Source organism: Bison bison, unplaced genomic scaffold (genome assembly GCF_000754665.1).
Source record: "Bison bison bison isolate TAMUID 2011002044 unplaced genomic scaffold, Bison_UMD1.0 scf7180017864331, whole genome shotgun sequence".
Lineage (NCBI taxonomy): Eukaryota > Metazoa > Chordata > Mammalia > Artiodactyla > Bovidae > Bison > Bison bison.
The window spans coordinates 10,003,550-10,016,741 of NW_011494903.1; the positions used below are offsets into that span (position 1 = coordinate 10,003,550).

At 42.4% G+C, this 13,192-nt stretch overlaps 1 protein-coding gene across 1 annotated transcript in view; it reads right to left on the reverse strand.

Annotated features, from left to right (window-relative positions):
• Window positions 1-13,192, reverse strand: part of PDZD2 (PDZ domain containing 2) — a 288,393-nt gene that overhangs the window by 98,756 nt on the left and 176,445 nt on the right. Inside the window, exon 3 of the mRNA XM_010853853.1 lies at window positions 3,319-3,820. Within this exon, the coding sequence (XP_010852155.1) occupies window positions 3,319-3,820 (502 nt within the window). The remainder of the gene's footprint in view (window positions 1-3,318; window positions 3,821-13,192) is intronic.

The window sequence follows — 13,192 nt, forward strand, 5'->3', positions numbered from 1 at the left end:
TTGTGACCCTATGGACGATGGCCCACCAGGCTCCTCTGTCTATGGGATTTCCCAGGCAAGAAACTGGAGTGGGTTTCCATTTTCTTCTTTGAGAAAAGGCAACATTCCAGCTAACTCCACAATGCCAACTGTCCCAATCTGGCTGGGTGAAGGTGTTTCCCAGGATATGGACTTGCCAGTGAAAAACCAGGAAAGTTCTGCACAACCCAGGGCAAGTGGTCACTAGCTGAATCTCAGGTTTCTGGCTCAGGCAACTCTGTGGATGGTAAGACCTGAAATGTTAGAATGGGCTTGGTGGTGCAGGAAAGCCATACATCCAGTTTCAGGCATGATGTGAAATATTAGAGACGGAGACATCCTGAAGATGGCTGGTAAAAAGCTGAGGGCTCTGAAGAGAGGTGAAGGCAGATGTGAACTTAGAGACATTACCATGTGAAGTATGTATGTTCACCCCATGACTGTGGGGTCTTCCTAGAAGAGGACCATTCTCCCGCTGCCTCTGCCAGATGCAAACATCAGGGACCACCCAGGAGATGTCCTCAGTGTTGACTCTCCTCCTGAGTTTCACACACTTTCCTGCAGATTTAGAGCTCTGGCAGCCTTTTTGAGGTCTCTGCTGAACCACTTATAGGAAAGAGGTCTGGCACGGTACAGGGTGGATTTCTGGGTACCAGGCTAAGACTGCAAACGGATGCATAAACACATATGCCAGCTGTCAATAAGCTCTGCTGACTGAAATGTTTTTCATTGTTACGTGACTAAGTTTGGTTGCATTCATTTTTACCATGCAGCATTACAAAAATACACAGTGTACATGTCACCTTGGGTGAGTAATGAGCTTTACTAGACAAGAGAGTAAGGAAGTCTGAATTCATTTCTAAAATTGCATATCTATATCCTAAGAGATTCCTGGGCTTTTGAAGATGGGCCCAACTTGTGTATTTTTAAAAATTCATCTGTTTGCATGTGTATCATTCTGTGTTAATATTTTATATAAACAAGCCATACTTTAAAAGGAGATATTTGTTGAAATATTTCCTATAGGTCCATTAAGGGAGAACAGAAATGTAAAAACAAAGTCTGAGGATTTATTTTCCTGTAAGAAATAACAGTCTATGAAAAAGAAGTAGCTGACAAATAAAAATGGTCTGAATGATCATGAGCCTTGTCTGTAATTTATTAAGTCTCTGTAGATATATTAAATCATTAATAAAGCAGAAACGGAACAACGCCGACATGTCTAATCTCCCATTATTCAAATAGAGTGGAATTTTCCCCCAAAGGCTTAAGAGGTAAATAGCTAATTTTTGTTTTTCTGGAAATTCCATTTTAGCATGACCTTGGGCTCATCCTGAAATAAAAATACACATCTAGCCATCCCAAGAACCTAAGCAGCCTTCTGTTAAGGTCTTTTGGTCCCAGTTTGGGTGCCACCAAGATGAGGAGGAAAGCTGTGAACATCCACTTCTTGTCAATATTGTCAATCCCAGGCAAATGCATCTAATGAAGATACTTCTGGGCTTGCAAAAGGTACTGAAATATTCATGCCTGAGAAGGTGTGGGACCCATTCTGACTTTTCAAGACCAAACGTACAACCTGAGGTCAATAATCAGTCTGCAGATTTAGAACAGTTATGAAGAATTCCAGACGGCAAGTTTCTCCTTTTAATATAGGCATGGGGCTTCAAAAAAAAAAAAAGGTTCCAAGACAATAGGTGAAGATTTGCTTTTTTTCACCTTTCATTTGTATTTTCTGGAACATTTGATGTTGAGTGCAAAAACCAGGCAAAGGAATTCTGGTATGTGCAGTCTTAAGAGAGTCTAATCCAGAAATCCAACTTTAGGTTACTGCTTTTAATTAGGATGAGCAGAGGATGGTACTCTCTTAAAAGTTTGGTGTGGCACTTTTTTCTTTGAAAATCATCCCATTATCCCCACTTTGTCCTAGCCCAAAGGACTTCTTTGGACTGTATATGAGATTCCACCCTAAACCTTTGGTACCTTAAACCTTCAAACCGAACCAATATTGCCCAACTTGCTTTTTTCACTTTAGGCTTTCTGTATACTCACAATCTGATCATCAGAAGAAAAAAATCATATCAAGATATAGTATTCATTGATAAGGAACATACTATAACATTTCTATTGCCCTTAATTTGGGAGAGAGGTATATATTATAATCTTTTTATTGTTTTTAATCCTTTTGGGGAAGAGGGGCATAAAATTGGTAGGAAATCATTATTAGAAACATTTTTTTTCTTCTGGTTTGTACATTTCATCTACAAATACACCTTCTCTGTATAAGGTTTTATGAAGGTCACCCAGATCTTCAAATGAAGGAACACAGCTAGTCCCTTAAGACAGGTGTTTTGATTCTTCTCAACTCATTATGCAGATAGGCTACAGCTGCAGAAATATTCATGCACTAGCCTTACTAGAAATTACATTCACTCCTACGGCACCATTTTCCAGACTGCAAAGCTGAACTTGATACTTCCTCTGTGCCCATTTTCCACCTTTCTAACTTCCTCTTTCATCCTTAGAGGGCATCTCCTGAGTCAGAAAAGAAACCAATCAGGAACCATCTCACTAGTTACTGCTTTGTTTAGGAACCAAGAGGCACACCTGGCCAAGAGGGTTCTTGGAATGAGCACGCTGACCCTAGAGAAGGTAACTTACAAGAGGGTATTGGTTATAATGGGGGAGACCATTTGAGGCTAGATGTGTGTCTACCACCATTCAGAATAGACCACACCTGCTTTGCTTTTAGGTAAGACCAGCTCCGACCCTCACAGCTGGATACCAGTTTCAGAGATTTCTAGGAAGTTTCCAGACTTCACTGGAATTTAGCAATATAGTAACACAATCCCCTAAAAATGTCACTTGTTTTGATGTGTTAAAAATAAAAGCAGACGCTTCCCTGCAGGTTGGACATCCTTCCTGTGTAATACTGAGGCTTGGATATTTATGCTATCAGCAGCCACCAGGAATTCTTGGCCCTGCAGTGGCAATTCCACTGCTGACAGCAGTGATAAATAATGATACAGTTCAAGTACTGTATCTGGGCCTCATATGACTCGAATTATACCACAGAAGGCTTGAATTTTCCACTTAGGATCACTGACTAGCTCTTTATTTAAGTGGGATAAAATAACTTGGATATTGTTGTTGTTATTATCATGTCCTCTGATCATTTATCTTAATAAATCTTTCGGTATCCAATGCAAGGTCATTTCAGGTGTATCTTCTAAACTGTAAGCACAACTGCAAACAATATTTCATGGAAAATTCAGGTTCTACCATCAAAGCAAACCTTACCCGTGCCAGGCAGTCGCTGGATTGGAAGTCCGTCTTCCCAGATTTTGAGAAGCGGCGTTTGTCATTGCTTGTGGGCAGAGGGGCATCTGTCTTTGGAATTCTAGGCTCTGTCCCTCTGTCCAATTCCGACCTATCTAGATGGGATCCAGCCACCTCCTTGAGCAAATCCGGGCCATTTTCTAGCTCAAAAGCATGACCGTTTCCCAGTTCAGGGTCTAGGCCGTTGTCCAGCTCAGACACAGGGTCGTGGTCCAACTCACAGCCAGTGCTGCTCTTGGATTCTTCAGTGGCTTTGTGGGTAGAAGGCCTGGCAATGACCCCAAACTTTCTTGCTCTCTTCCCCTTCTTCACCGTTCGGTCCGCCAGCTCCAAGGTAGGTGTCTCTCCTTGTTCGGAGCTGTTGCTACTGTTGCCGTTATAAGGAGAATGGACTTGGTGCTTGAAGCGGCGTAGCATGATCAGGTAGATGAAGCCGCCATTCCAGCACTGCTCAGCCAGGTAACTGCAAGGGAAAGAGAGGGGCCGGTTAAAACCCTCCAAACATCCTCTGCAAACAATGCAGTGGATCGACGCATCCGTGGCCCACACGGAACCCACGTGACTAAAAGCCTGGCAGGGTGATCGAGGCACGAAGCTTCTTAAACAGGCTCCACACTCCATTCAATCTATTGAATTGTTGATGCTAGAAATAACCCCCAAAGAAAACAAAAAACCATCATGAACTGAATATGATTCATGAAAGTCCCCTACGAAGATACTCAGAGAAGGATTATTCTATTAACAGGGCCAATCCTAATATACTGTTTTGTTTTAATTATTCTTCATTTTGCTCAACAACTTGTTGAATCAGAATGATGTCAGCCTCCCATTCACATTGTTCTGATGGGACAACACTGCTAGTGTCAAGGGGAAATGTAAAAATCAGACTGGGGAGGAATGTATAGTTCTGCCCTTGGGATCAAAAAATCAACTGCATGATACAAACTATTATATACAGAACATAAAAGCAACAAGGTCCTACTGTATAGCACAGGGAATGATAGTGAATATCTGATGATAAACCATAATGGAAAAGAGTATGAAAAAGAATCCAATAAAATAAAAAAAGCCACAGATTGGAGAGTCAAACTGAGGCAAAAAACAAAACAAAACCAGCACAAGAGGAACTCTGCCTCACATGAGTTAAGATGAAAAAAAAGATCCTGAGTTGGGCAGGGTGGAGGGGCTGCATTAAGATGCAGCCAATAGAGAAGCACCAGCCAATGGGTGTGGCATGAAATGAGGACCAGGTTCATTTCTTGGTATTGGTTCCAGTTTGGCTATTCATAGAACACGTGAAGTCTGACTTCCAGTCTGGGCCTCACATGAAGAGGAATACTAACAAAGTGGAAAACACGCAGACACAGGGCAACCAGGATGAATATGGCTGCTGGAAACCATGGCAACCAGGAACGGTGGGTGGAAGGAGGGGTGTTAAGCTTGAGGAAGACAAGGGCCAGGCTCAATGGTTTTCACATGTACCTGAGGACCATCAAACATTTAGAAGCAGGAAATCATATGAGCTAATGCATGTGAAGCCTGAAATACAATGACTCCTTCAGATCTTAGAGAATAACAGTAAAATATCAAGTGAGAGGAGTACTTAGCAGCATCCAGGACCAGATCATTAAAGTTTCACTAAAGAAAACACTTGCTCAAAGTCAGCAAGCCAGGCTGGGCTGGATCCCCCACTCATGCCACTAAAGATAAGGCAGCACAAACCCTAGATGAACCCAGGGAAATGCCTTCAACCATTGGAATCTTGCCACATTCTACACATCACTGGCTCCCAAGCAAAGAATGTCAACAACTAAATCCTTAACAAGTCAGACCCGCTTCCCTTCTTCATGCCCCACAAAGAGAATGCCTGGGGCTATGGTGCCTACATTTTCAATTAGTAGAAAACAGAGAAATTTTCCAGTATACCAAACCAGCCTCTCTCCCTCCATGTCTAAATACCAGACCTGAAAGCTGTGGCAGTCCGCGTGTGAGAAAAGGACCAGGTCATAAGGAGAGATGACCAGCCATGTTTGAAATGTAGTAAGTTCTGAGCCAAAGGCATATATTTCCTGTACATAAAGGTCAGGGTATTGCAACGACAGTGACTGTCTAACCAAAGAAGAGAACAATTCTGAATTTTTGCCTTTAAGTAAAATGAATAAGAGAGACGAGTCCTCAAATATCAGCCAAAGCTAGTAAAAAACTTCCTTTGATCCTGGGCTGTAAACCATGGCAATGAAATTACACATAAAAATCAGGTAGATTTAAGATCCTGTACAGACCCCAAGCTGTTCCATGAAACACAGTGAGATGAAAGGTATCTCTAGGCATTTCTAGATGAAACACATTTCTAGACCTTTCTAGGGTCTAGAAAATGAACCCTGGTTCCAGCACCATTTTTCTACAATGTTTAGATTTCATTTTTTGAATTGTGTACTTTTTTTCATACTGGATAAAATCTTTGAAAGGTATAAAATCATAAGAGTAATTAGCAGGCTATAAGGATTTCCAACAAAGGTCCGTCTAGTCAAGGCTATGGTTTTTCCTGTGGTCATGTATGGATGTGAGAGTTGGACTGTGAAGAAGGCTGAGCGCCAAAGAACTGATGCTTTTGAACTGTGGTGTTGGAGAAGACTCTTGCGAGTCCCTTGGACTGCAAGGAGATCCAACCAGTCCATTCTAAAGGAGATCAGCCCTGGGATTTCTTTGGAAGGAATGATACTGAAGCTGAAACTCCAGTACTTTGGCCGCCTCATGCGAAGAGTTGACTCATTGGAAAAGACTCTGATGCTGGGAGGGATTGGGGGCAGGAGGAGAAGGGGACGACAGAGGATGAGATGGCTGGATGGCATCACTGACTCAATGGACGTGAGTCTGGGTGAACTCCGGGAGTTGGTGATGGACAGGGAGGCCTGGCATGCTGCGATTCATGGGGTCGCAAAGAGTCAGACACGACTGAGCGACTGAACTAATAGGTACAGGTTTTTTGTAGGGAGGTGATGAAAATGTTCTAGAATTAGACTGGTGATAACTGCACAACAGTTATGGTGAATATAACCACTAAATTGTACATTTTAAAATGGTGAATTTTATGTCGTGTGAATTACCTCTCAATTTTTAAAAAACTAATAGCAAATATAATAATATCGGCCAAGTTTTGAATTTTTTCTTTGAGTGGATGCTCCTTAAGAACTCTCAGAAGAAATCAAGGCTCAAAAATATTAACTAACTTGCCCAAGTTCACACAACTGCCAACTGGTAGACCCAGGTCTGTCTGCTTCCCAACCATGCACATCCTCTGTGCAGTTCTGCTTCTTAAATCAGTACCATCCCTGGGCTTCAGCTTCCTCATCTGCAAAATGAAGGTGTTAAAACGGATCATCTATCTCTAAGTTGCTTTCACGTTCTACCTGTGACTGCTGGTTTCCTGGCAAGAGTTCCAGGAGTAGGACAGCAAGCTAGCCCAGTGTCAAGTATAAAAGAAAAACCTAGAAAAACAGAAAACAGTCCCTTTATGTGCAAGTCATCGTAGGCCTCCAGGACATTTACCATCAATGTGAAAAAGATTTCACTGGGAGAGGCAATTTCTATCAAATTGCTTTTGAGACTCTACTTTTTGTATTACAACTCTGCACAACTTGATGGATTATCCACAGAGACCTTCTACTCAGTACCAAGAAGGCTGGTCCACTGATTCAGAGTATAAGATTTTGAATATCTTTCCCATCTCTGCTCTCATGGGCACTCCAAGAACCTTAGACTTTTCCAAGGCTGATACTATTTTATTCCTTGTGCAGGATCCACATTCAGCAGAATTACAAAGCAAAAGGAGTTTATCCTTAGTTTGGCACCATCTCCCAGTCCTTTCCTGGCTTCCTAACAATAAATAAGACCCTGACACCTTCAGGGAACTATATGACAGGTTACTTTATTCCTTCCTGGACACTGCATTTTCTAAGGTCATCCTGAAGGCAAACTGTAATGCATGAATTACGGACATTGTAGCAAGTTAGTGAAAAAGAGACTCTTAGGCAGTGGGCAATTTTCTTACAATTCTCTGAATCACCTTAAAGGTAATGCCACCGCATCCCCTCTCCATCAAGTATTCAAATGACTTGCCTAACTTTTCCCACACCTGCCTGGCTAATTCATACTTCCAAATCCCCTTTCTGTTCAGTAGAATTTTTACCCACCATTAGAATCTGTAAACTTCAAAGTCAACATTAGAGAAACCAGACACAAAATACAATCACGTGACTTAGAAAAATAGAAGGTCTCCTCGTCATTAACAACAGGTAAAATTAGTCTTCTACCATATGGTAGCTTCTCTATACCATATGATTATTTTTTGACTTATTCAAAAAATCTGAAACTGTCCTCTGGTATGTAAAATTATTCATTCAATTCACTTAAAATTTATTTTATTTTGACCATCCCAGGCTGGCCTTAAGACAAAGAGAAAAGGCCAGAAATGAGGGACTGAGTTCTAGCTTAGAACTTGTTTGACTAGATCCCTTCCTCTCCCTTTCCCTCAAAAAGTGCTTTATCCAAATGAAACTTTGAGTACCTCCTCTCTTTCTTAATGCTGTCATAATTCTAAAGTCTGGGCTCTGCAGGAGTGGGAGCCTGAGAAGTGGTTGGCAGGTGAGACTAGATGCTTGGAGGAGCTAAAGGGATAAAGCTTCCTGGAGTTTGAAGATCAAGATGGATATGGGCAGGAGATAAGAGGGGCAAAGACAGGTGAGATGCTGGAAGGCCAAGACACCCATCACTAACTCATGCCCTGATTCTATCAAAAGAAGGCCAGAGGAAGCTGTACAGTTTTGATATTTGAGACTGTTTTGCCAAAGCTCTTGGAAGCTACGATCTCCAGGTGCCCCTGGAAATCATCTTGGGCCTCCAGCCACTGATCACTCATGTCTGGTACACAGTGTTAAGACTACAGAAGTCTGCCGCCAGGCTGAACTTGTGCACATGTGCGTGTAACTCAGAGGAACTTGGATCTTCATCGCAGGGCCCTGGCCTGTACTACAATGGTCTGTATAACTCAAAGAACACATAAAAGGATTCTGGAACTTTTCACCAAACCACATATTCTTGCTTCATCTAAGTATGTCAGGTCTCCAGTACAGAAAGCAGGAGACTAAACACTGACTACAAGGAGATGTTTATAGACAAGTTATTCTATCAGCGTCTGAGATTTCCACAGTGAAAATAGCTGCAAAGATCCACCCTGTCTAACACACAGCACCAACCTCTCACCTCTCGCCTAAGGAGTAACAGGAGGCTGGAAAGCTGGTTGTGGTCCTTTGAAAACCTGCTAAGCCTAATTATTCCAGAGGGCTGTCTGAGGCTATAAATCTGTAGGTACCCAGAGAACAATGGGCTGAGAAGAAGTGTTAAATACAGAGAGATTGATTTCCCAGTGAAGTCTTGGCTAGGAAGCAGAGGGAGGCAAGTTTGGACAGCTCTCCAAGAGGGGAAGGGAAGAGGAGAAACATCACTTCCTGGAGTCAGTTAGGAACCAGGGTCCCCATCGGCATTCTTTCTCGGGTATAGCCCTCCAGCTACCTTGAATTTGGGGCACACTTTTCCCAGATTCCACAGCCCTTCCTAAAAAGAGCTGAACTTTCTTTGGGGGACCCTGAAGGCAGAATTTGGGGTCTGAATATCATGCTGAGAAGAGGTACTGATCCCTTTGATGCACTCCCAAGGCCCTTTCTGGAGAGAACTCAACGTGCTTCCTTGTTAGTTCATGGAGGGGAAAGGGAGCTCTGAGCAGATGGAGGAAGACGGGATTGGGCACCAAAGCAGAGCTGAAAATAGAACAGGGTCTGGGCTTAGCGTAAAAGTAACCAGAACACTGTATTCCAACTGCTGGGTGGCGGAGCTAACTGGGGAAGCCAAGTTTTACTCATTCTCACCTTCTCTCTTCAGCACAAATGCCTGGCTTCAGTGACTCTCCCCTTCTCTCTCTTATCTGAAGAATATGCATAAATGAACACGTTTTCTTTATGATAAAATGTGTTTATTATTATTAATTTAAATGATTAATTACATTTTTTATTTATTTATGCCTCTCTGCACAGCATGTGGGATCCTGGTTCCCTGACCAGGGATCGAACCTGTGCCCCCCTGATTTGGAATTGCAGTGTCTTGACCACTGGACCAGAGAAGTCCTTGTTTATAAGTTTTTTTTAATCATAAAATTTGGATTGGCAAACACAGGTTGAAAGTGAAGAATCAGAATAGATACTTGACAAAAATTTTTTTTTCTGACCTATGATACAATATTATTCATTCAAACCCAAACCAAATTATCAGCTGCCAAACCTGTAACCACCACAGGAGTGAAATTTAAGCCATAGCATCTACATATGAGGACAGAGGTCCACAGTGCTCTAGGGGAATTGGGATGTGGGGAAGAGGGGCAAGTGTGCTGATCCTCTGGCTACTGCTCTTTCTATGAATGATAAATTGTCTTTCATTCCTGATCCAGGGCTCTCCTATCTTCTGCCGGCAGCACCCAGGAAACAGTGGCAGGCTAACTGCTTAGCTTACTAGTCAGATAAAATCATAATTCTTGACATGTAGCAGAAGAATATGCCGACTCAGTTCATAATTGATCTTGTTCCCCAATCTTATCCAAGGAGCTCAGTGATATGAGCCTTCACACCAGTGACTAAGAAATAAAAATCAATATGCATCTTACATCAAAACAATATTGAAAATAAATCTTTCAGGTAGAATCAAAGAGGTGGTATTATACTAAGAGGAGTCATAAAGAAAGTGGGTGTTTGAGCCTCTGAGTTCACAAATACTGATTAAAGTCAGTGTATCAGGGATTTCCTCCTCGGTCTAGTGGTTAAGACTGTTTTCCAGTGAGGAGGGGTAGGAGTTTGATCCCTGGTTAGGGAACTAAGATTCCATACAACTTGCAACCAAAATGCCAAAACATAAAACAAAAGCTATATTGTAACAAATTCAATACAGACTTTAAAAATGGTCCACATTAAAAAAAAAAAAAAACCTTGAATACTCAATAAAAAGCAGCTAAGTCATACGATTCCTGAAAAAAAAATTTTTTTCAATTCCCACACAAGAAGGTATCATTGATTTTTGGTATTTATTTTGAAAATCCACATCTCAAACTAACAAGATTGATTTAAATTCACCACTCTCACAGCAGAGTATCTCTACACCAGGACACACTCCATACTTTCTAGTCCAATACAGCTCTCACAGGAAAGACCTAGAAGCATGGTCTTTGCATTCATGTTGTAGTAAGTTTACATGAAGTTTCAGCTTTCCTCCAAGGTTTTCTTGTACCTCACTGTCTGCATGAATCAATAAAAGCAATTTTGAAAGCACTCATACACCTTTGGGAACCAGAAATTCAGAAGATAAGTAGAAAACACGTGATCAACAATAAGAACTGACCTTATAAAACATACTGCAGAGAAACTGCCCCACAAAACAGACCCTCCAGGCTTCTATTTGCAAATGACTGCATTTCTTTATTCAATTACTATGAGTGAATCAGAGTTTCTTACGACTATATGAGATCAACGTGCAGTCTATACAAAATCAAATTAGAACTCCAGCCACACAGCTTTGCTAATTCATCCTGATGATGTTGGTCACATTTTCCCTGGGGGTGGGGGCCGGGGAGGGCATGCAGGTGAAGTCAGACTTTGCTGTACATGAATGAGTCAATTTCACCTCATGAGGGAACTGATGAGCTCAGACAGCACACATGGGAACTCCTTTCACTTCTTTTTCCCTCATGACATACACTACTTTTTCTGCATACTGAATTACTACTTGCACATTACAAATCTATTCACTCACTCACTCACTTAACCAACGGTTATTGAACGCCTACTGTATGCCAGGCACTGGTTTAGGCATTTGGTGAGGGTATAGCAGTGAAAAAACTGATGTCCCTCTTTGTGGAGCTCACAGTTTAGCAGAGGCAGAGACAAACAACAGACCTATTTAAATAATCATCCAAATAAATATTGAGTAGTATGTTAGAAGGTGAGACATGCTATGGAAAATAGAACATATTGAACAGGATAAAGAGGACTGAGCACGCCAGGAGCTGAAAGAGGTGGATTGAAATTTTAAGTGCATTGAGCAAACACTTGAAGAAGATGAAAGAGTTGGCCGTGCAGCTGCCTGGGAGAAGAACGTTCCAGACAGAGGGAAGAGCCAGTGTAAAAGGGCTAAACTGGAAATGCGCCTGGTGCATGTGAGAACAGCGAGGAGTGGGCAAGGAGGAGAGTAACAGGGGACTAGCTAGGGGAGATACCAGGACCAGTTTCTGCAAGACTGTTGTAAAGACTTTTGTACAGAATGGGGAGTGGGGGCTTCCCAAGGGGCTCCATGGTAAAGAATCTGCCTGCCAATGCAGGAGACACGGGTTCGATCCCTTATCTGGGAAGATCTGGAGCAACTAAGCCTGTGTGCCACAACTACTGAGCCTGTGCTACAGAGCCCAGGAACCACAATGACTGAAGCTAAGGGCCCTAGAGCCCGCGCTCTACAAGAGAAGCCACAGCAATAGCAAGTCTGTGCACTGCAACTGGAGAAAAGCACCGCACAGCAACAAAGACCCAGCATAGCCAAAAACCAAACAAATAAATTAAAACAGAAAGAGCAAGTTCTTAAAAAAAAATGAGAAGCAGTTCAGCTCTGAGGAGAGGAATCATGTGATACGTACTATGTTTTAAAACGAAGGCTTTGTTCCTGTGTTGAGAGTGGACTACTGGTAGAGCAAAGGTAGGAGTGAGACCAGATATTCAGTTAACTGTGGCAGAGAAGCTGGCTCAGTGCAGAATAACAGTAGGGGTGGTTTCAAGTGGTCAAAATAAAGATCAGTTTTGAAGGTAGAGTCAGCAGTCTGCTTTTGGATCTGATACAGGGGGTGAGAGGAAGACAGAAGTCAAGGATGGTGTCTACGTGTTTGGCTTGAGCAACCAGAGACATGGAGCTGTCACCACCTGAGGCTGGTAGAGTAGCTTTCTGTGGGTTGGGGCCATCTGACCTATTTTGGTGCCCAGGTCTATTCTGGAGTTACATTCTGAACATGTTTGAGAGGCTCATGTGGCTGCTGGGTGGGTGGCTGGACATCTGAATCTGGATGCTGGAGCAGAGGACTGAACTGGAAACAAAAAATTGGGAGGCATCAGAGTACCAATGACATTTAAAGTCTCCCGAAGATAAACTCCTTTAGGTGGACTTTCTGAGGCCAGAGTTCTTGCTGAATCAAAAGCACATTGAAATGTTTTGTATGTGCTTCCAATCTTGCCTCTGGCAAGGGGTATAACAAATGAATCCCTTAATTTAATACACTAGAAGCGTCTCAAAGAACCATTTGTCACTCTGTATTCTCTACCAGTCTGCCAGTCAAGAGCTACCTCATGTCCTAATTTGCAAATCAGTAATGGCAAGGGAATTCATTAGAAGGACTGATCCTGAAGCTCCAGTACTTTGGCCACCTGATGCAAAGAGCTGACTCTTATTGGAAATAAGACCCTGATGCTGGGCAAGATGGAAGGCAAAAGGAGAAGAGGGCAGCAGAGGATGAGATGGTTAGCATCACTGACTCAATGGACATGAGTTTGAGCAAACTCCGGGAGACAGTGAAGGACAGGGAAGCCTGGTGTGCTGCAGTCCATGGGGGTGCAAAGAGTTGGACACAACTGAGCAACTGAACAATAACAAAAATGACTAGTGAGGTCAAAATCCTTAGTAGTCCTCTGATTTCTTTGAAAATTGCCTATTTATGCCTTTGTAAAGATCTTCATTTTTGTATCCTCACACTCTAGCA